The sequence below is a fragment of the Scomber scombrus genome, chromosome 5 (genome assembly GCF_963691925.1).
Source record: "Scomber scombrus chromosome 5, fScoSco1.1, whole genome shotgun sequence".
Lineage (NCBI taxonomy): Eukaryota > Metazoa > Chordata > Actinopteri > Scombriformes > Scombridae > Scomber > Scomber scombrus.
The window spans coordinates 16,691,340-16,716,446 of record NC_084974.1 but is presented as its reverse complement, the minus strand read 5'-3'; the positions used below and the strand labels follow the sequence as shown (position 1 = coordinate 16,716,446).

At 37.9% G+C, this 25,107-nt stretch overlaps 1 protein-coding gene across 1 annotated transcript in view; it reads left to right on the top strand.

The window, feature by feature from the left end:
- Positions 1-4,929: 4,929 nt before the first annotated feature.
- The window catches only part of plch1 (phospholipase C, eta 1), a 32,995-nt gene continuing 12,817 nt past the window's right edge, over positions 4,930-25,107 (top strand). Inside the window, exons 1-10 of the mRNA XM_062419442.1 lie at positions 4,930-5,170; positions 7,739-7,982; positions 8,377-8,506; positions 10,956-11,126; positions 12,488-12,581; positions 14,973-15,176; positions 15,996-16,116; positions 18,983-19,154; positions 20,984-21,091; positions 24,345-24,500. Coding sequence (XP_062275426.1) covers positions 5,035-5,170; positions 7,739-7,982; positions 8,377-8,506; positions 10,956-11,126; positions 12,488-12,581; positions 14,973-15,176; positions 15,996-16,116; positions 18,983-19,154; positions 20,984-21,091; positions 24,345-24,500 — 1,536 coding nt within the window. The 5' untranslated portion in view covers positions 4,930-5,034. The remainder of the gene's footprint in view (positions 5,171-7,738; positions 7,983-8,376; positions 8,507-10,955; positions 11,127-12,487; positions 12,582-14,972; positions 15,177-15,995; positions 16,117-18,982; positions 19,155-20,983; positions 21,092-24,344; positions 24,501-25,107) is intronic.

Genomic DNA, 25,107 nt, shown 5'->3' with positions numbered 1-25,107 from the left:
ATGCACATACTTTGTATTCACCAAAATGATGCAACCATCACTGGTCATTTGAGAACCACTTACATTAGTTCTCATCGTTGGTCAAAAGGCAACTCCACTGTCCTGAGCAGATATTAACCCTAATGCATCTCCCCAATGGTCCTCTTGCCTCTCAATCTTCAGGTTTATATATGCCTTGAAAAAAGGGTTGGCACCAGGGATACAACTGATTTAAATAACACTTGTTTTTCAGTAGTTGTAGTCAGTAGCCCCTCTGACTTGTGGTGTTCCCGAAGGCTCCATCCTTGGCCCCCTATTGTTTTCCATACACATGCTTCCACTAGGTCACATTATCTGTAAACTCCAGTGTCATTAGCATTGTTATGCAGATGACATGCAGATCTACTGTATGTTCCATTAAAACCTTTGTGGAAACCAACACAAGCCTGATAACTTGTCTATTGGAAATCAAGTTTCGGATGTCCCTTTCTTCAGTTAAATGAAAATAAATCCCAAATAATTGTATATGGTCCTCCAGAGTCCTTCCCCATTTTGCAGAAGAGCCTTGGTTACATCTTTTAAATCACTTCTCAAAACATACTTTCTAGTTTTGTGTTTCCAGTTCTGCAATGTTTTATGTACTTTATTTATTGTTTTGTTTTTGTTTTTTACAGTTTTAATTCTCTATACTGAATTGTTTTAACTTTTGTTTTTTCCTTTGTAAAGCACTTTGTAACTCTTTTAAAATGAGTTATATACATAAATTACATTTATTATTGACACTTCTGGTTTGACTCTGGTTAAAGAATACATGAGGAGAGCTGATAGAGATAGACTTGAGAAAAATGGGGGTAAATGGAAGAGAAGGCAACGATAGGGATCAAGTTGACACTTTTAAGTTGTATTTTGACAAGAATACACTACAATATACTCACAATTGAGAGTGGCCTCCATTGAAACCCGTCTGTAATGAAGCTTTGGCTTTCAGAAGGTTACTTGAGATAAAAAAAAATGCAGCTGCCTATTTTCTTGTTTCAGAATAATAATTTTTTTTTATATAAGATGTGGTCACTTTTAAGGGCATTAACTCAAAAATTAGGTAACATTTCATTTAAATGTGGCCTATTGACCATAATTTCCAAAAGTATGTATAGAACCTGTGGTATTAAGTTGGAATGAAGTTGGCTAAAAAGGTCTAACACAGAATTAGGTGATAATTAATATGCTTTATAAACAGTCAAACCAGACTGGGTCGGACAAAAGTTGCATGGTCGGCAGGAAGATAAAAGGAGGGTTAAATATCTGCAGCATCACACAGCAACTCAAACGATAAGTGTATCTCCAAACTGCGTCATTAACACCGGCTCAGTCAGGATATGATGGTAATTCATATTCTGCTGCACATCTACACAGGTCAGCTGTTACACACAGATTCCAGGTTTATATGGTGGAATTGTTTAAAATAAAGCAGCACTTATGGATGAATCCTGTGCTCCATCAGTACTGTCAGGAAGTTTTTATTTTAAAGTACTTGAAAGTCTGAGATAAGCCTACTGCCTCATATCACTTGGACCTCCCAATGTTTGACTAAAGATTTTGCCTGAGCTGAACATTTGAGCCAAACAACAATCTTTGACTATTCTTAACCAAAGTGTTTTTATTGCATAAACCTAACCACAACCCAGTCTCTGGTGCTGGAGTCATAATGTGGATAGTTTAGATGTATATGACCATTTCTAGGAGACAGGGTTGCAATATGTCAATGTTGTGTTTGCCCCAAAGTGACTAAAAAGATAAATTCATGATGCTTTTAGCCATTACACCAATATGACCAAGTGTGGTTCAGAAAAATAAATCATATTATCATAATTTCAGATGTTCACATCATTAATGCCTTATACTGTGCAGAAATTTAAGCATAGAGTTGTGGTATGCAATAAAAAAGGGAACCTTTGCGTCATCTATCTATAATCCCTCACGTTTCATAAGAGGCCTAACACTGAATGCAAGAAAGCTGCAAGACAGTTCTGTTGTCTTTATTTAATGTAGGAAATTAAAAAAAAGAAGTTTACTGTGTTAATTACATGGCAGTTTGTTTCTCTTCTTTTCACAAGTTGTTCCAATTGTCCTGCACTTTGGGAGACGCTTGTGTGTATTATGAGTATGTGTCCTTGGAGGATCATATCGAGAGCAGAATTTGTGTCGTTGCTAAGCCTATCTTCAGGAAAGAGAGCCTGTTAACCAGTACTCTGCTCAGTGTGTGCTCTGTTAAGTACTCTTAAATAAGTGTTTTGGAGCCCTGAGAGATGTGACTGTAGTTGTCTTTGAAGATAATCACCCATGTCTTCTCCAGATATGCATTTTTTATGCATGTGCGTGTGTGTGCACTTGTGTGTGTCCTAATATAGCTGACAAAAGTCACACAATGTCAAAGCATTTAGCTTCTTCAATTTCTCTAAGGGTTAAGAGTTTGTAGCTGTAAGCCCTGAAGACTTTGAGTCATTAGACTCCTTCGCCAGATTTTTCATGCTTGTTTTCCAACAGGGTTTTGATTTTGTGCAGAAAATACTACTGTGTTCATAAGCCAGAAACATGTGTACATTAGTTGTAGGATACATATTATACCTAATATCTTAACTGTGAATTTTGGAAAACATATATTTTTTTGTTTTGATATACCATTAATGAGTGGTTTAAATACAGTACAAATAACACAATACAAATAGTAGGTTAATGTGTAAATGTTGTCTCTGCTGTTTATTTTCTTTATTGATTACACACAGATTTTGGGTTTGGGATTAAAATTAGAGGCAGGATTGTGTTTGACATTATTGTACCAGGTAATGGTCTGGTTTGTGTTTATGAAATAATTGTAGTCAACAAAGGTGTTCACAGGTGTCATTATACAAATCATTGCATGTGTGTATGCTGCTTCATATCAGTCTTTGTAACTGTGCCTACTACCTTAAAGTGTAATTTGTGATGTCACAAATTTGTGTTGTCAAAGAGGATTGTGATTTCTTATAATACACACCTTCCTCTCTAGCAGCTCTGGATTGGATTGGAGTTGTTGACAACTATCCGAAACCTCCCATTGCTGTAAGCAGGGGTGTGGCCTAATATTGTCCTCATAGTTTGTTTATTAATTAATATTGCTGTTGGACAGAAACCTTGTATCGCCATATTTCATCATTTTTATTTTTATTGTTTCATACATAAATGCTATTGATCTCCCTTTATGCCTGTCTGTGGGTTTCACAAACATTTAACCAATGAGTAGTATTAAAACAAGCTTGTGACTAAATCTTGTTACTCCATTGGATCCATTTCCTGAAAAGTAATGGTTTTAGATGTACAAGGTTTGCACCCGACATGATCTAATAAGGATATAAGGGTATGACATTTTATCACATATTGTGTACATATACTGTACAGGTGTGATCACACTCTTATATTTCCCCAGAGAATGAGATGATCTGCGGTTGAATTTTGTTAATTGTTTTTACACAGAATAAAAATAATTGTGAATGCACAAGTAGTGTACAGACATTTTTCATCTGTATCTGTACCTGTCCTTCAGTTTAGAGGACTTGGCTCAATCTCATGTTTTGATAAGCATCCCAACATCCAGCTGCTTTTTTAGACGTTTTCTCAGTGGCATTTTACTTAACGTCCCCTTATTTAGCATTTATAGGCAATATACACTATGATATAATTAGCAGATATGTGTTGAATAATGTTTTAGTCAAGGTTAGTCAAGCTGGTGTAAAACAGATAATCAATGAAAATATAGTAATAATATAAAATGTGTCACAGAAGTTATAATTTCTGGCAAACACTGCACATTAAAAAGACTTAAAGTGTTTAATAAACCATTTATTAAATGTTTGTATGAATTCTATACAGGAGACTTGGAGCAGGCGAAAGTAAAATGTTAGAGATATATGTAAACATGGGCATGAAAACAAATGCATGCTGAGACATAACAACACACACTTACTTATAAACACAAACACACACATGCATGAACACATTCCACTAATGAGGATGGAAATCTCACCGTCTCTCTGCTGTCATCCTTGTCTGTATCCCTGCCACCAGCTGTCACAAAGAGTAAAAAGTTTGAAGTTTTGTCTTTCATCCTTTCGCAATGCTGGACAGTGCCAGGCAGTCAAGTCATCAAACACAATCATCATTTCACTCCCTCTGTTCTCTTTAAAACGCTGCACCATTATTTTCTCTCTCTAGCTGTCTCCTGTTCGTTTCAAGTATCTTTAATTGAACCTTTGCCTATTATAACTGCTAGGTATGGTGTTTTCCCTTGCGTGTATATGATGGACATACATACTGTTAATGCACTTAGTGTGGAAATGTGTAGTATGAGGATGAGCGGAACACTGTTTTTGGAAATAAATGTCAACTTTTGAAATGTAGTTTGTCAAATGCTGTAAGCACCACAAACAAATTATATCCACCTCCTCGGTGGAGGCAGTAATCTGAGAAACAAATATATATTTGTCTCTCATTTGTGCCTCCACCCATTTAAACATATATAAATTGTAATTTGGTTGAATCAACCTTTAAAAACCTCACTGCAATTTTAAAACTGTTTTGATATGTTTCCGGCAGTGTTGAATGAAGCCCAGATGTAGCTTCCACCTGCCTCAGCGTGATGCTGAGATGTTCTTCCTGTACAGCCCAGAAGCCCTCTGTGAAACTTAGAACAGAGAGACACTCATTAGCTCTCTTTCATGACACGATCTCTCTCTTTCTGCGTTCTCTGAGTTGCTTTCAGCAGGAGGTCCATGGGTAACAGAAAAGCAGCTCTGTGTGGTCAAACAGTAGCATCTCTGTTTCAATTTGGACTCTGACCCACATCAGCTGCTGGCTGTTCAGCTAATTGTGCGACACTGTGACACTTCGTCTCACTTCTTTCCTCACGAAAGACAAATAAAGCCAGACACCTGTTTCCTTTATGTCTTAATAAAGTTCTCTGCTGACCCCAGTGTTTGTGTTTGTGTGTGTTTTGTTTTGTCTTTTGCAGTGGAGCGATGCATGAGTGTGATGCAGTCCGGGACACAGATGGTGAAGCTGAAGGCTGGATCCAAAGGGCTGGTGAGACTCTTCTACCTGGATGAGCATTGCTCTTGCATCCGCTGGAAGCCCTCACGCAAGAGTGAGAAGGCCAAGAGTGAGTTTGCACGCGCATCTACACACACACACACACACACACACACACACACACACACACACACACACACACACACACACACACACACACACACACATACAGATATTAGTGCAAATACACATTATCTTACTGTCACTGTGTGTCTGTACTACTTTCCTCCTTAAACACTTAAAGCTCTTGAAAGAAAGAAAAACACTTCCGAAGGCAAAAGCCTTACTTGCCTTACCTTTACTCTGGTAGGACCAGCAACCAATAATGCCAATGTTGGCAAATTTAAGGTGGATATTACTGTATAATTGACATTATGAAGTCATTGGACTGACCTTATCAAAATAATGTTTTGCTACTGTTGCAATAGGTCATGGAATTTAACATGATCCCATAGTTGTCACTTGTGGCCGTTGTGGCTGCTGCTCATCAAAATTGCATAAAGGACAGTTCTGGTTTATTAAACTTAAGCCTTATTTTCATAGCTCAGGTATTTCTTTCTAAATGGTAACTCACCAAGTTATGGAAATTGCTGAGATATGGGAACATGGCAACGTCTCCAACTGTGGTGATTATACAGGTTTTAATCAAAACACCAAACATAGGTGACTGAGAAAATGAACCAAACCGTTATAAATATCATTTACAGTTCATGAGCTCACAGATTGTGTCTCCTTTTTCTGGTGTGAAACCTATTTTTCCTATAATGTCTGATGAATTTCGAAAAACTGAGCATGCCACACTGCTGGCTATGAGAGGGATTATCATTATACATTTCATGGACCCATAGAAGCATCAATTCTTTTACTTTACTGGTTGATACAGAATCAACCCACTGTACATGTGTATAAATTGCAGCATGTGTGTCAACATTAAATAAGCCTCTTAGATCCTCTCCGTTGACATGATTAAAAAAAAAAAAAACAGCTGCTCAAATCTTTTTCTTTGAATTTGTATGTGAGTGTATCTGTGCGTGTGTGTACTATGCAGGATCACATTAAGGCTGCTACTGTATATTACTTCCAGTGAGATTATGTAAACGGAAGAGAGCATGTACTGTGATTTTTTCACTGTACAATTTTGGATTGTATTATGACAAAAATATATTTTTGGGTGGGTAAGAAGAGAATTAAATAAATAAATTCATCATTAATGTGTTAATATAAGCAAATGGTGCATCTACAAACATAAATCTTCATCCTTTGTAAGAAAACAGATTAGTGCATTGATGAGGGTCATTAATTAATTAATTAGAATTTAAACAGGAGTTAAAGAACCACACCTGAGAATCATGAGGAGAAAAATGAGTGAGGAGAAGCAACCATTTGAGGGTGTACACATACGTGCACAACAGGACAGTTTACTGGAGGCTGATTTTGTCTCCTAATGCAGAGTCAAAAATAGCTAAGTTCATACTCCAATCTCATTATACCGTGATACACTCTGAGGCCTACAAGAAATGCCTTCTCTGTGTATTTTTACACAATAAAGACAATCAGAGAGAGTAAGGAACTTACATATTTTGGTTATTTGTCAAAAGTGATGCATTGTCGTATTTTACACTGAAATGATTATTCTGCTGAATGCTCCATTATTCTGTCATTATATTACAATGATGATAGGCAAGCTTTTGGCAACAACATTAAAGGCTAGTATTTATTCATTATTTTTCTTATAGCCAACAAATCTAATGAAAAGACCAAAACCAACAATGTCTTGCCTCATTGGTTTCCTACTTAAAATGTACATCCTTAAAAACAGGTCATAAATACTGTATATGCTTTTATAAAATAAATAAATAAATAACAAAAAGGCTAAATCATTTCTTAATACAGTTGGGCACTATTGTTTTTAGCTTACGTTACCCAAACAGGGATAAATACTGCGTTATTGGGGGTCTATTTTCAGTAGTGGGTTAATATAAATTTTATTGCAGCAGGATGATATGTGTGGGATTGACTCAAAATAAACTACAGTGTTGACGGTGTTTGATGCTTCTCTGGCGATTGCCACCTTGCTGTGGTGGAGATGCTTGTGTTTACCCAGAGAACAATGAGTGATGCCATCTGGAGCTACTGTTCCTGGTATGGCCAACCATGATCGTAAGGTTGAGGGGGAAGGTACAGACCAAGATCCAAACCAAGACCTCAGTGGTGGAGTGGTTAGAAGATGGTGGCAGGTCAGCTTACTTGGCCTTCTTACTGTCAACAACTTCCCTGAAGGTGTCCAAGTCCTCTACAGGACCGACAGAAGGCTCCTAAACCTTAAGCGGTTTAAGGCCAAAAGCAGAGTGCTTTCCACAACTACCATGGAACTGTAGTATGCAGATATGGTAATGCACTCCTTACCTACTCAGATCAGTTCAAATCAAGGATCGGCCTCTATTGCCATCTTCAGACATCTTGTGGGTGATCGCTGATGACTATAATGATGTTTTAATGGTAATAAAGGAACATGACATTCAGTACAACACTGTGTCTTATACTTAATTCCAGTGTATTATATTGTTTCTGTTTCCTCTGATTTATACCGTAATGTTTTTTTTGTTTTCATCTCCATCCCACTTCCTCTCTCCGTTAGTCACCATTGATTCACTGTACAAAGTGACAGAGGGCAGTCAATCAAACATCTTCCATCGGCATGCAGAGGGCAGCTTCGACCCAGCCTGCTGTTTCACAGTGTACCACGGAAATCACATGGAGTCCCTCGATTTGGTGACAACAAATGCCGAAGAGGCCAGGACCTGGATAACTGGCCTCCGCTACCTGATGGCCGGGATCAGTGATGAGGACTCACTGGCCAAACGGCAGCGTACACATGACCAATATCCTTTATAAACAGAAATGCATGTATCACTATCATGAGGTTTTTTCTCAGCTCAGTGGGAAACAAAAATTTTTTTTTATTTTATTTTAAAAACACAATGTGAATTGCAAAGTTTTTCACTTCACGCAAACCTCTTGCCAATAAAAATACATAATACCACTAGATCTGGCAAGAGAGATACTATTGAGACCTCTAACCTTGGTCAGACACATTCTGCAATATATGTCCTGGATCTTCCTAAAATAAAAGTCTAGGAGTCAGGGGTGTTTCTGTACCGTCAATGCTCTACATACAAGCTCTAGTCATAAACAACACCTGGACCAATCCAGACAGATTTAACTCTTTTAATCTCTCAGATACAGACCAAATGTTCCTTAACAAGGCTGTGTGACGTGGATGAAGCAGACATTTGAAGAGGCTGATAAGAATGGAGATGGTTTCCTGAACATCGACGAGATCTACCAACTCCTCCACAAGCTGAACGTTAATCTGCCTCGCAGGAAGGTCAAGCAAATGTTCCAGGTCAGAACATGGAGGCATTTTGATACAATCTTTATTGAATTTTGGATAATATTTGATTACAACTTTTATATCAGAACAATATATTGCTCCATTAAATTAGCTTCTTCACAAATGTAACAAGCCTTTGCATTCGGTAAAAAAAAGAGATTTTTTTCCACTTGAGCATATTACAATTGCCTATATATGAATATTTAAGGTTTCTGATGTCACATTACTGTTGCATTTTTAACTTTTATGTGCGTTTGTGTAATTCAAAAAATGTGCAATGTACATATGCAAGGGAGACACGTTTAGAGGAAAAGGATGAAAGTAGTGGTAGAGGAAGGCTGCTTTAATTTTTAAAACAGAAGTCACATTGAAAAATTGGTCTTGGAGATCCACACATAGTATCTACTGTTTTTTCTAAGGTAAGTTATAGTGTGCAGTAATACAGTGGCGTGTTGGTGACAATTTTGCCAACTATTACATTTTCTTGGTTTATCCATTGAACACAAATGCAATTTTCTGTTTAAGCAGGCAGGATTGACTTTGAACAACTAATTTAAAGGACTAGTACTAGGGCTAGGATTTAGTGGCATCTAGTGGTGAGGTTGCAGACCACTGAATACCCCCCCCCCCTTCCAAGCATGTAGTAGAACCCATGGTGCCTGCAAAAATGCAAAAGGCCCTCTATAGAGCCACGTTTTTTTACATCTGTGCTGGGCTAGCATAACAACATGGCGGTGCAACATGGCAGGCTCAATAGAAGAGGACCGGCTGCCTATGTAGATATAAAGGGTTCATTCTCATTCTTATTTTTAAGTTATTATGCACTAATTAAAACCACCATGAATACCTATGAATTTCTCTCAATTCTGTTCTGCTAGGTGCCGCTAAATTCTACACACTTCACCTTTAATTACATAGTTCATTATGCTATTAGAGTGTCAATAGTTTTTACCGAATCTTTTCTTAAGTTTCCAAATGGATCTTGTTACATTATATTGAGCGCATAAAGAGTCTTCTCACGTCAGAATGTTTTTAAAACGTGTAATTAAAATCATTATACAGCATTTTGTTTGTTTGAGTGTTTCTGGGTTCTAAATCAACTAAACTGCAAATTTCTCTATAACTCACTTCATTTTTAGGGTTTAAATTAGATAGAAAACTTAACTGATTCATTTATTTCCATTGAAGCATGGGCAGATAGCAATGTTGCCACCTGAACAGCTTGTGCAGCAATAGCTTAAAATACCTAAAATACTACTGATTCTGTTTGTTTTCTACCCATGCATTTCTGGTGAAGTCCATCACAGAGATTTATCCTGCTGGTTGTGTGTAGATTCTGTCTGTGATCCAGTCCCCAAATGCCCACAGCGAGCTCATTATGGGAGCGTGATGGAGGCATTAGCTGGTATTATTAGATTTGGTGTGAGTTGAATGGGCCCCCGTGAGAGCCAGGTAATAGGAGACGCTGGATCCCGGAGAGCAGACAGAGCGAGGTGGTAGGATAAAATGAGCAGTGAGCCCTGCTGTGTGTGTCCTCGGGCAACGTGTAGTGAGATACGAAGTGAGAAAGAAAAAAAAAAAGGTTGGAGAGGTAATCTGTCTGTGACATAAAGACTAGTACTGATGTTTGTATCAATGTGAAATAGAGAGAGGGGAAGACATGATATGAGATCGAAGAAAAAGAAGAGACAGTCTGCAGCTGCCTTTACAGCTGACAGGTCTACACATTTTCTAATTTTAGACTATATGCATATTATTTGAGAACAACATTGCAGATAGGGTTTGCAGATAGAAAGAACTCAGTGAAATTAAAATTTTACCTTACTGTCAATTTAGCAACAGCCTATTTACATTCAGATTGTGGGGGAAAATAAACAAATGTATGCACAACATCACTCGCAGTCGTACCGCATTCCCTTCTGCAATTATGTAAGTGTGTAATCTATTGAAGCGTTGTAGAATGCAAATACAATGTGTAACACACAATCATTGCAGGAAACACATCATATGAGGCTTATGTCCAGAGGAGTGGAGCTACAATATGTTTTAAGTTTTTATTAATTAATTTTAAGTGAAGTTTGCAGTTCAACATTTATGATATTTCTTGTTTATTTTTAAGTTTATTGATCTGCCTTATGTTTATAGGGTCCTTGCCAATATGTTTATGCATTGTGTTTTATTGCATTATCAAATTGTAATCATTCTCAAGTATCATTGTTGGGTTTGGCCTCAGCGTATTAGTTTTGCTTAAATGTGCACAAATGTCACATTTTCCACATAAATAAATCATCAAAACGTTATTTTAGTTCAGTCGTCACAAAGCACTGCTGAGTTAGATTTTGAAAGTGGCCACATTGGTTCACTTTGGGCAAAATAAGAACTTCTGGTAAGATATATTAAGCCTTTTTTCTTTTTTTGTTGTTAGCTCTGATCATCAAAATAATTGTTTCACTCCTCACAGGAAGCAGACACAGACAATCAACAGGGCACGCTGACGTACGAGGAGTTCTCCGTCTTCTACAGGATGATGTCTTTGAGACGGGATCTTTTCCTGCTAATGATGGCATACAGTGACAGGAAGGACCACCTGACAGCGGAGGAACTGGCCAACTTTTTGCACAACGAGCAGAAGGTAAGAGGTCACACTGATCTCGGGTTAAAGACAATTAAATGCTCAGCTTAGGGATGTTGAACCTGACATATTTTTATGGCGAGGTATGCAAACTACTTTCTCCCCAATCATCATCATTTGGGCTGGAGCCACAAAAAAAGAGTCAAGATTGATTATATTCCACCTTAGTCTAAGATGTTACTCCCTCTGTCTCACCTGTCTGCCCACAGGACTCTGCTCCACTAAGCCAATTTATCACGCCCAAAATTGGTTTGTCTCTTTGGAGCCCTTGTCTTGTTCTTTACAGTTTTTCTTTGCGTTTCTGACACTCTCTTTTCTCTCTCACATTGCAATGGTGTCATTTTTCATCATATTGTATTATCCGCCTCCACCATGCAATGCTGTGTTAAAACTGTTCACTGAACATGCTGCTTGTTTAACACTGCTGACACTTAATTTTATTGCAAAAAAAGTTTATTTTTAAAATTGGAAACTATTCTGTTTTCATTTAGTCTCTCCACTGAGATTAGATCATTGTTATATGTTATACCTCAAAGCTTCTAAGCAAGGTCTTAAAAATCAAATCTACTTTTGTATAAAGCTAAGGACCTGCTTAATTAAACCTACATATATGTAACCTATTGCGTAGGGTTTTGTGGAAATGCATGTAAAACTCACATTAGTCAAATTGTCATTTTACAAAAGACATCCCTAAGAATTATCAACAAATGTACAAGAACCCTCAAACCTCTGGTTTCTTAAATTACAGACAGTGAAATATGATGATATTATAGACTAGAAAAATTGCTATTGTTACAATTGTTGCTAAGCTCACAATAAGTTACTATCTAAGAAACTACAAAACATTTGAAATGACAGTCGATATAATCTTAAAGGAAGTTGTATGTTGAAGAGAACCAGAGGTAGAACAAATTTGAAAAACAGTTGAATTTCTGTTAAAGGGGTGAATTTATGTATTTAACTTAAGGATGAATTTAAAATGTGTAAAACAATCATTGTATTTAACAACATTTTCAAAAATTATGTATTGAATAAGTACAAGAATATGGTGGTGATGTTGTGTTCATTGAAATAGTATCCAGTTACTTATCGATTTATTTCCGTCTATCCTGCTCTGCTTTATTTTGAATGTATATGAAGTGTGTATGAAGTACTTGGTGTCTTGGTGAATTTAAAGGGGTTTAAGCTTTAGCTTCAGCCTTCACCTTTTCGGTCTTACTTAAGAGGATTTGTTGAGTAGTTCTGTCAAATGTACTTTTTGGTATATATTCCGGTTTAAAAACATTTACATTTTTCTTTATGTGCTGCAGATTGAAATAAAGCTAGATGGTGATGAGTTTGTTTATCTCTTTTCTGTGTAGATGGTCAATGTGACTCCAGAGTACATTGCAGAAGTCATTGGCAAGTTTGAGTTGTGTGATGAGAATAAACAAAGACGCGTCATGGGGATCGAAGGTAAGTTTCTCCCATTTCACCAATTTTTTTCAGATCTTCCATTAATTTCCTCTCCCTGCATCTGTCATGGCACACCATCAGGTTGAAACTCCATCATTTTGTTAGATTTATAAAAATCTTTTCGGTACTTAAATTCATCAGATAAAAAAACAGTTAACTGCAAATGGGGCAGTGGTAGCCTGAGGATCACATGATCAAATCCCTCCGATTGACAGGATAAATCTGGGTGGGGAAGCAGTGATGGTCCCTCCATCATTACCACCACTAAGGGGCCCTTGAGCCCAGTGGAGCTGCTCAGTGGACTGGACAGCTTCCATATATGAATGTGTAACTGTGTGAATGTTATCAGGGCTTAACTGAAAAATAAAGCATTGCTCTCAGTGAAATTTCCCCGAAAAAAAACAATAATCACACAATCCTGATAATAAGTGGCTGACAAGATTGAAGAATGACCCTGAATGCTCTGGGATTCTGTCTACGTGAAGTGCTCATCTCTAAGTGTCATTTTGAGTAACTGAGGGGTTTGCTTAAGGGAGAAAAAGGAGTGAGGATTGAGGAGGGTAGCTGGAGTAAGGAAATTGCAAAGTCAAAATGAGGACGGGAGGAAAGAGAAAGAGAAAATGAGAGTGACAGAAATGAGGAGATGAGAAGTGGAGGAGAGGTGAGACTAATCTTGTTGTCAGAGGCATGAATACTACATGTGTCTGTCCGATCAGACCAGTATGATGCCCTCCCTGAAGGCCTGAAATGTGTGTATTTAAACATACATGGTGCTCAGATGTGACAGTAATGCACACACAGATTCACATAAACAAATTTTTATGGTGTGGTGAGCTCTTACCTACGGCATTTGTTCTCTATGCGACCGTCTGTTCAGTATATTTTATGACGCATAGTGCACTGCTACAGTCTGGATTTAGCCATGATGGTACCATGACGAGATTGCATGTCCTGTCTGATTACTGATGTTCCACAGCAAAAAGCATTCCTGTATTTGCATCACGTCTCCTTTTTTTCCTCATTTCCTCTCCAATCTTCTTCTTCCACATTGACTGGCTGCTTTTTCCATCCTCTGCTTACTTGCTGATTTCTCCTTCCCTTGGTATTCCTTTCTCTTTTTTTATTTCTTTTCTGTGGATGAAAGTATGCTTTCTCCTTTCTCATTCCTCTTCATTCAGCACCATCTAAAAAAAAAGTTGGCTGTGTGAAGTATACCTACCTCGAATGCAATTTCAAACCACACCACTGTGGTTTTAGTGGGCTTGCCTGCAATTCCTGTCATTCTTTGGTATTTTCCTGGATGTCAACCTGCTGATAAAAAGATTGAACTGTTGAACTGTTCATGAAGAGTGTGCTAAATCCAAATTTGGTAATTTTCGAAATTTTATAAGGGGCATGTTATGATTTGGCTGGTCATTTGAAATATAAGAGATTTTGTGTTTTACTGTTCACTTTTATTTTAAACATTCAAAATAGCTCACATTGTTGTTGTGTTTCACCACCTTTGAATTCTTAACTTAAATATTTGTTTGTTACTTAACAATACTAAGAGTTTAAAGCTGCACTAGTGGCTCTGTTAGGTGCTGTACTTAAGCACAGCATTGCTTTAAACTAAAGCAAACTAATGCTGACATGATCATACTTAGGCGTTTATCATGACAATACTTACTTGCTGATGTTTAGCAGGTTAAAAAGTTCATCATGTTCACCATTTTAGTTTGGTCTGTCAGCATGCTAGCATTGGGAATGTTATTAGTTTTGCAGGTATTTGGACAAACCAAAGTATTAGACTAATTGACATTTTGACCTTATGGCACTACAGGTGACATGAAAAGTTAAGAGATTTCCAAAGTTATTGCATTTTTTCTATACATGTCATAGACCATCCAAAAACTGTTGAGACATTTCAATTCATTTTCCAAAGTACAAATATCCACCTCCTGTGGCGATAGAGGAAACATCAGTGTGGTCCGTGGGACTATGAATGTTTGTACACATTTTTTTATGTCAGTCCATCAAATAAATGTGATGAGATATTGCACAGGAACATTTTTGACCTGATGGGTGTGCTAGAGAAAAAGTGGATAAGAGAGTATCAAAATTCATCCCCTGAGATATCTTTACCAAATGACATGGCAATCCATCTAATAGCTGCCTGCACATTTCAATAAAAATGAAAAATTTCAACCTCAAAGTGGCATAAAAAAAATAAAAAACATCAGTAAGATCAGTAGGATTTATGTCTTGGGGCACATGAATGTCCATTTCAAATGTCACAACAATTCATTCAATAGTAGACATTTCAGTTTTTAACAAAGTGGTGGACCGACCGACCACTTGTTGCGATTCTATTCTAACTAATTTTTCTCACATGTTTGTATTTCCCATCAGGTTTTACGAGTTTCATGCGCAGTCCAACGTGTGACATTTTCAACCCTTTGCACCACGAGGTGAATCAAGACATGGAGCAGCCTCTGTGTAACTACTTCGTCGCCTCCTCTCACAACACATATCTCACTGGAGACCAGCTTCTCTCCCACTCCAAGACTGACATGTATGCCTGGGTGCTGCAGTCCGGCTGCCGCTGTGTGGAGGGTAAGAATATGTCTATATTTAAATACCATACAAGACTATTCTGATTGTGCATAGACCTCTGTCATGGAGGACAGTTTGACATGTCACGCTGGAAAAAAACACAGTTGTAAATAATGAAATGAAGGATGGTTGAACTCCATTTTGCTGTTTCAGTTTCAGGGTCTGTGCTGGCTCATTGTGATACTTGCATAACTTACTGGGACACTTGGGAACACAACCATTTTTAATTGTGTTAGTAACACCTGTGCTATTGAAAAAAAGCCTATTGTGCTTGGACGCAATGGGTTTTGTGAGTCTTTGTAATTGCAACACCCCAAATAGCTCTACTCCATTTTGAGCAAAAATGTAATAGAACCATGTGAAGATATGGATGTTTATGGATATGAAGGATGTTTAATGCTTTTTACTGCAATTTGTAAACATATATTGTGTTAATGCTATCAAGTTAAAACCTAAAGCCCATTTTGCTGTGTTTATATTAAGTCATAATATATAATAAACAAGCCCATAGATGCAGCAACACTGAAAAAAAACCATAACACAATGTAGCACAATCTTGCATCTTTTATTGTTTGAACACACACTTATATTCACACTATTTTGTGTCCCAGAATTAATTAAGACCAGTATTTGTTAGTGGAAAACAAAACTGCCAAGAATAAGAGCTCTGACACAAACACTGTGTTTCTTAAATTCAAAGAGGACCAGTGAGAAGAAACAGAAAACTGACAAGAGTAACAAGATGCTGAATATCAGGATGAGACCAGGATAGAAATATTTTCCATATTCATGCCTGTTTGCCTCTTTCTTGTCCTGCAGTGGACTGTTGGGACGGACCTGACGGAGAGCCAATGGTCCAGCACGGTTATACTCTGACCTCCAAGATCACATTCAAGTCTGTCTTGGAGACCATCAATAAATATGCCTTCATAAATAACCAGTGAGTTGAAACTCCCTATGTGTGTGTGATTGTATGTGTGTGTGTGTGTGTGTGTGTTTGAGAAATTTTATGGAAACTAGGCACCAGGCACTTCCATTCTCCCAAATGTATTGTAGTGGGAGAAAAATGGCATAGCGTGCCCAATAAAAATGCTTTTTAGTTATTTCTCCTTTAGTTTAATCACTGATATAAATGTGACTTAAGCATCATTTCTCATTGACATTCAGTTAAGAAAATAATATTGCTTAAGGGAAAACAGCAAAAAATTTCTACACAGTTTAGGGTTTATGTTTATATGCACACACAGATTGTATTATTAATTGTATATAGTTAATTGTATATGCTCCAGTATGGAATGAGATATAATAGCATCAACACAGCTGCAGAACTGCTTTTTAACTAGTCTCAAACTAACATTTCTGACACCACTTTAATAAAAAATCTATGAATTTGACAGAAGTTTCCCCCACAAGGTTTAACAACATTTGCAAAATTTAGACTGCCAGGTTGGTGTTTTTCAGAGAACACTCTGATTCCTGGCAGTAATTAGCACCCATTACTGAGCCATCTGCTTAGTAACGTTTCCTCTGGCTCCCCTGAGGAGCTACTGTTTGTCTCTGCTGGGTCCAACAATACCAAAACAAAGTGGTGAATGATGCATATTCCTTATGCCACATATGCTCACTTTGACAGCTATTGCATTTACTTATGATGGCAGCAACTGCGTTAAAAAATCACACATTTTATTTAAAAGCACTGACAGTACTGGAGTAGATATAAATTATGTAATTAAACCAGAGGTGTAAATACATTTGGCTGTAGCTTGTTGGAACTTTAACTACAATAAGATTAGGTTGTGTATCATAACCCTAACTTGTAGTCGTTCATTTTTAAACATTTTTTTGTGGCATTGTGGAATGTTATTTATAACTGGTATTGGTCTTGAAGACATTTCAGAAAATACGCTTCTTGGCTTTCTTGCCAAAAGTTTGATGAGTAGATTGAGATCAGTCTTATTTGTTTGGAGCAGGAGCTTAGCTTAATTTAACACAAAACCCCATATAACCACAACTTGATGTTTTTACACACACTGCTTTTTGTATGGGTTAAATAAATTAGTTACAGCATGTAAATTACAGAGAGTAAGAGGTGGATGGAAGGCAGGTTTAAAAAAATCTTTGGACAGTGCCAGGCTAGCTTCCGCTGTTTTCAAGCTTCGTGCCAAGCTAACCGTTTCCTGAGTGTAGTTTCATATTTAAGAGAAAATAAAGAAAATACAAGTAAATTGTAATTCAACATTTTGAATTAATTAAAGCTCAAATTGATAAACATATAGCATATCTTCAATGATTTTGCTAACAACTTTCTTTTGTTGGCAACTGATCACAGAACAAAATGAAGTAACACAGTAACTATGCAACAAAACAAATCACCAGGAAGACATATAAGTCTAAGGCAGAAGGAAAGACACAACAAATTAACAAACCTACTTAAGTGCATGGATGAAAACTTACACCACTTTACCTCATTTTACCTTTTTTGTATTTATTTTATAAATTTGCATGTATACAGTTACAACTATGGTTTACAAAGTTGTCTGAACGACTGCTTTACTAATGATCCTGGTGTTCCATTGTGATTTAAATTTAAATGATGATTTAAAAAAACATGTGTTCAGTGTAGCCTTCTGAAAGCAAACATTCACGCTTGCTCATCAGAAAATAACTGCAATGTACATATTCTCACACACCTTCTTTAATAGCAATCTGTAATAATGCAGACAGCAAGAACAGATTAATAAACGGAACGTTCTGTGTTTTATCTTTCTCTCTTTCTTGTCTCTCCAGCTGCTGTTCTCGCCTTTTACATTCAGATAATATTTTATCATTGGTGCCACCTGTTAATATGATTAATGGCCCCTGGGTTGTATTGAAATGGAGCGAGTTTCTGTGCCCTCCCACATCCACACACACACACACACACACACACACACACACACACACACACACACACACACACACACACACACACACACACACACACACACACACACACACACACACACACACACACACACACACACATTTTACAGCTCATTGAGCTGCCTCACTGTTTCACCTGAGAGGATCTCCAGGATGTTACTGTCTGGGAAATGAAATGACTTTGGATGTTACTGTCTCTGTTGTCTCTTTTTGTCTTTTTTAAAGGGTCTCTCTCTCTCTCTCTCTCTCTCTCTCTCTCTCTCTCTCTCTCTCTCTCTCTCTCTCTCTCTCTCTCTCTCTCTCTCTCTCTCTCTCTCTTCTCTCTCTCTCTCTCTCTCTCTCTCTCTCTTCAACTATCTGTGCATATGTGTGAGTATATATGTATGTGTGTTTTATGGATCAGAGGTAGAGGTGAGAATAGGGCTTTGTCCCCTGAGGGAGAGCTGTCAGTCTGACAAACGTGACATTTGAGCTGTGCTGCTTTGTGGCCACAAGTCATTTCACCTTTTCTAAATGAAAACACAGACACACACACCACCTCTGCCAGACACACACACACACACACACACACACACACACACACACACACACACACACACACACACACACACACACACACACACACACACACACACACACACACACACACACACACACACACACACACACACACCATGTCGCAGAGGTGAAGAGGTGTCTATGCAGCTTCATTTCTTATCATTTACTTTCTGTGTTCTTGAGAAACTGAAGTACAGTTTGAAATGTCATTCACACTCATGTCGGCAGATCAGTTTCACTTCAGTCCACTGACTGCATTCAAGATACATTTTATAACTGTTGACAGGTTTTATATCATTTATGGAAAGTCTTTTTCTTTCTTTCAGGTACCCAGTAATTCTGTCAATAGAGAACCACTGTACCATCCAGCAGCAGAAGAAGATTGCTCAATATCTCCGAGAAATCTTTGCTGACAAACTGGATGTGGGAGATGCACTGAACAGAGACTCCAAAACATTACCCAGTCCTAACAGCCTGCTGGGCAAGATACTCATCAAAGTAAGAATACATAACAGGTTTGCTGATGATGGATGGATGGATGGATGAATGGATGGATGAATGGATGGATGGATGGATGGATGGACGGTAGATTAACCGTTTATGTTTTAAATGAATGAATAAATACAGAATATGCCCAGTCATTTAATGCACTTGTGAATGAAAGCCTCTAGATTACACTCTCTCAGTTTCATTCCTCTTTGTTCAGTGAAGAAAACGGAGCACTTGTAATTGCTCCATATTTTACTTCATGAGCGCTACTGTACTGAGGACGGGGAGTGGGAGGGGCACTGCAAGGCAGCTAATTACTCCCATAAACAGATGAAGAGAATAAAAAGGAGGAGGGGAGGACAAGACTAGGCCATCATATTATAGAGAGGAAATAAGAGAGGGACGAGATGCTGGCATGTGATGACAGACTGACAGATTTATTTCATAACATATACACAAACAGAAGTACAAAAAACATGCATTTTAGATTTCTATTAGCTGTAGCAATTTTGTAGTTAACCATGATTAAATGAATCTTTTAAAATATACTGGCATCCCATGAAAAATATATTATGTGTTTTATCTGTAGCAGAGTCACAAATAATCTTATATTCCCCAAATATCTGGTTAAAATAATCAAGTGACTGAACAACATACAACTTTACCACAGGATTGGCAGCAACAGCACCATTGTGTCTGTCATATTTCTAATTTGAATGATTTAGTAGGATTTTAAAGTTCAGTGGCTTCAATATGAAATTGTCCCCCAATTAAAAATAAAGAATATATTTTCCATTCATTTGAAATTAAGGAACCACACATAACACACATGTCATCAGGAAGAACTAATCATTCAAACACTAATGGCACAGCCTTCAAGAGTAAGAGTTGGGGTTCAGTGTATTGCCCAAGGAAACTTTGACATGTGGACTGAGGGAGTGTAAGAGAGAGAGAGAGCTTCTGGATGTGCAAGAGCTTTTAGAATTTATTGGACTTTTTGTTATAAGAACCAGATCAAATTGACTTTATCTGTAATGTGAAGAAAGCCTGCATTATTCCCCTGGATAAGCAGAGCTTTGGCCCTGTCCCCCCAGCCAAATGTCTAGAAAGTAAAAGAGCATTATTGATTTTCTATAAAGCCCTTTACACCTCTCTAACAGTTTTCCTCCCCCTCTCTGCCCTCTTTTGAGAGCCTTTCCCCTCTCTGCGTCCCCTAGAGGAGCAAGAGGCCAGAGGGTCACAACACAATAAAGAAAATGGTTTAAGGGTTTTAGACGGTCACAAAAAGAAGGAGAGGGGATAGACTGCTTGTGGCAGCAGTTAAAGCGAGGGTGGTGATATCAGCCAGTGAGAGACTGGATGTACTGCAGAAAGCTTGGAGTCTGCCATTGATTTTGAAGCTTAGAAAATCTCAACTCCCACTCACACGTCAGAATAGCTCACTAATGGGCTTCCACTCTGCTGAAAGAGCTGCTCAGGGAGCTTCTCTGAGAATCCACAGCTGATTGTACATTTTGTGTGTTTGTGTGTCCAGGAATGCGTGTTTTGTGCTTTTACTTGCACTTATATGTGGCACTAATGGCTTTAATTCTACCTATATAGTATGGAAAAGGAGCCACATAAAGAATTTTGAGAGAGGATACCTTAATGCGTCTGTGAAATATATATTGCATTCTCCGGTGTTATTCCTGGACTATCTTCAGGGTGCAACCTGTGTGGGCGTTATTGAGTATACAAAGTGTTAAAAGCGAAGAGTGAAGGATTGTTTATGCACGGGTCAAATGTAAGTTTGTCACTCTTCTCCTGTCTCTTTGTCTGTCTTCTCTCTCTCTCTCCAGGGAAAGCGTCTGCCTGCCTATCTGTCTGCAGACGCTGAGGAAGGGGAGGTGTCCGATGATGACAGCGCTGATGAAATTGAGGACGACTTTAAGCTCAAGAGCAGTAATGTACGATAGATAAAGGAGTGTTTTGTTAATTGTTTGTTAAGTGGGACATAACATGCACATTTACAGGTCTACATTTTTATTGAGGGGCTCTACAGGAATATCCTTACATGATTTTACAGTTTAAAAAATCCTTATTCATCCTGTACTGGCCCTAAATGCCTCTGTCTGAGACAGGGCTAGTGAGCTAGTGTTAGCCTTGATCTAAGGTAGTGTACAAAAGAGGTTATATAAACAAACAATAGTAGATGGACTTCACTTCTCATCCCTCTTCTTTACTTTTTGAAATATAAACTTCTCAAATACTTCATGCACAAGCCGAAATCAAATTGAAATATGCGAGTGGACGATACGTACAGCCAATGGAACAACCTTAGTAACAACCTTAACATTTAGTTAGTTTGGAACTTTGACTGTGTGTAACATATACATCCAACATCATAACAGTATATAAATGACAGAAAATCACAAAAAACATGTTATGTCCACTTTAATCATCGTCATTTTTTTAATACAATTCTTATTTTATGAGCTATCCTAATAGCAAGACAACTAACAGTGTCAGCCACATCTTTCTGTCATCTGTGTCACGTGCCTGACAGAACAAATATGTTCCTATTGTAATTAATGCTGCTTTCTACACAGGCCAAAAAGCTAATCATGTTTCACTCATGCTTTACATGTGAGGCATATTTTCATACTTTAAGTCTGTTTTCGTCCATTTTACATTTGTTACTTCAGTGACTGTGAATTGAGTTCTGAACACTGGCAAAACAGAGGTGACCTACACTCAACACGGTGCCTGAACGCCTCCTGTTTAGACAGAATGGAGCATTTACTGCTGCTCTGTTACGCCTCCTGTTTAGACACGGTGTAAAATGTTAGTAAGTCACTCTCGAAGAACTTTAACCATTTGAATGGGACACCTAAGTAGCTGTGAAATCTCTATTATTGTTACAAAGACCTCTGCCAAATGTTTCTACATGCCGCTCCAACCAGAGGAGTAGCAAAATGATTTATATGAAAAAACATCGAATTAGGCACTTCAATAAAAGTTAGCGTAATTGATGTGAGAATACAAAAAGGGTGTTTTTTAAATTGTAATATTATTATTTTTTTAACCTTTAAAATACTTTATTATAAAAATAAAGAGGCAAACGTAATTTAATTGAACCTGCCTTTTTCCTTTATTGCTGTCTGTTTGGGCAGCTTCCTTGTGTGGCTCTATTCTTAGTTTGTTCATCCAATAAAAGGCAGCAAAAACAAGAAAAAAGGAACTAATCTTAGAAAATGAAACCCTTTTTTTCTATGCATATGCAACACAAAGAGAAGTTAGATAATCAGATCTTAATGATTTCGTTGTGTTCAGGGTAATGAGTTTACTAATTGGGTTGTAATGTTGTTGTTTGTAAAGTTTTATTTATCATCGCCGCAGTAATGTTTGGGGATAATCAATGTTTAATGGTGCAGATCCCTGAGTATTAAGCCAATACAAGTGTAAAAAGAACAAGAAAAAGAACTTGCTGTTTTTATTTATTGATGAATACAGCTACATGTAAATCTATGCAACTGTAGTTCCAGGGTTTTCTTTTTTATCGTTTTTTTATCACATTTAAAGCAGGAATGCACTCCAGTTATTTTCCAGATGGTTCACTTGTGTGACTGAGTATGGCATCATTCTACCACATTTAGCTGGAGGCATGAGGCCACAGATGCCACTTTGGATGATCATCCCCATTTTAAAGGGATGGTGGCAGGTTTCCACTGAGAGGTTTTGTATTTAGCTCATTAAACTAACTAGGGATAAGCATAACTTTGGCTGTACAGTAAGCTTTCTCAGCAGTAAATACCAATGCACTAATGTTCCGATAAGAAGGCAACACATAATGTTGTCAGTACATGTTCCAAGATCATGGATCTCCCATCATGGGCTCAGGCCAACATGTACAAGCTACACAGTCTTCAGAAGGCCTGTTAAATTCTTTGTGACCCCCGATACGTCTTGTTGCAGGCCTTGAAGTGGCGTCCTCAGTTCCCTACTCACCAACTTGTACCTGAAACAGTTTAGACATGCAAATGTAGATGTGTTAATGTTGATGTAAGAAAAGTAATAGCTGCTGCAATTTGAACACTTGTGGCAGTGTTACAGCTCACTATAGCCCTCAAAATCAATCATTATTTACTGTATAGTGCACTATATTTACCTGGTGAGTATGAAGCGTGAGAATGTATCACATTTCATATACATTATAGCATGTGCCAGTTTGATTTTGAAGATCTTTCTTAAGAATGTATTATTCATTAGACTCCGGTTTCTAGTGGCTATAAATGTTCTCACAACAAACAAACAATTATTATTACAATAACTATTATATACAAGCAAGTAAGGGAAAACATATAGATATAGAAACAACAAATGGACAGCAACATACAATGTTTATGCAAAGTTAAAGCCCTGTAAATCGTAAACAGGATACAAGTAAAGGTGCAAAGGTGTGCTGAAGTAAATATTATGTGGGTAATCTAATAAATTGCTTTATATACAGTACCAGTCAAAAGTTTGGACACACTTTCTCATTTATGTGAATGGGAAAGTGTGTCCAAACTTTTGACTGGTACTATACATACAGTAGGTGGGTCTGTGCAGTTTATATAGCCTGCTTAAATATATATTAGACAATGATGGATTATATATACTTTACTGCACATTTTGTATTTTAAACGGATATACATTTATGTGTAAACATTTGCAAAGAGGGCATACTTCTTTTTTTTTTAGCACTCAGACTCAGAGCAGTGTATTCTTCACAATATTCAGCAGAGGAAAAATACTCCTATTACTGTCATTTTGGATCTTTAAAATATAGCATCTTGAATATTAAACACAATATTTCTCTTCCGTACTGTAAAAAAAACTTCTGAAGTGGTTACACTCACTGTCCGATTGTGCAGAAGTCAAAATTGCATCAGTTTTCACTCCCCCTGGCATAAAGTCTTACTGGTGTTGGTTTTCTTGCGCTTTTTGAGGCAACACAGCAGGTCTGACTGTTGGTGCTGCAGCTCTGCAATTCGTTAATATTGGCTGGGCCCGGTTTCAGGAGTTTCGCATCACCGGCACTGTGTGTCCTTGTTTCGTGAAAGTAATACTCTCCATAATCTCCTGTCCATAAATGTGTTTTTGCAATGTGTTTTGTGTCTCTCGCTTCCTTGCCTTTCTTGCTCTCTAACCTGCTAACTCCATTCTGCTTTCAAACAGGGGAATGGTCATCACCAGGTGGAGTCTGACATCAGAAAGAAACTGGACTCTCTGCTGAAGGAGTCTCGCATTGGAGACAAGGAAGATACGGAAAGCTTCAGCATCAGAGCCCTGCTCCGAGCCACACACCAGGGCCTGCAGAAGAACCTGCGGCAGGTACAGCCCCAAGGCAATGGGTAGAGATGCATGCAGCAGAGTAATACATGTCAACAGATGAAGAGAAGAAAGAGAGGAGAGGGGGGATAAAACTAGGCCATGGTATTAGTCACGGAGGGAGAAAATAAAGACTACTTACTGCACCACCCACAGGTCAAATGTACCCACAAAACACACAAACAATGCACAGACAAACAGCACTTCCTCAGGCCACTCTGCAGGGAATGCCCTATTTCCTCATGCATGGGCGGTATTTCATCTAAAGCATGTCAAAACAGACCTAAAGTGATGAGAAACTAAATGTCTGCAGTGTTACTCAATATTTTATTTCCCTCCTTGCCTCTCATGCTATTTTTAGAAGCTTTAGTTTCCTGAGAGCCACTTCCCAACACCCACAGTGGGTGTCGTGCCTCAGAGTTTCCTTTTCTACTCCTGCTTTGCTGGAGATTCCCTTTACCTCATTCTGTCTCCAAAGCTCTTTTTGTCACTCTCTTCCTTACCATAATTTATCTTCTTTCTCTGTCTCTCCTATTCTTATTTCTCCCCCACTCTCTTCTTCAGCTGTGTTGTGGTTTATTGGCTGATGTCTGTTGCAGCCCCTCCAGCT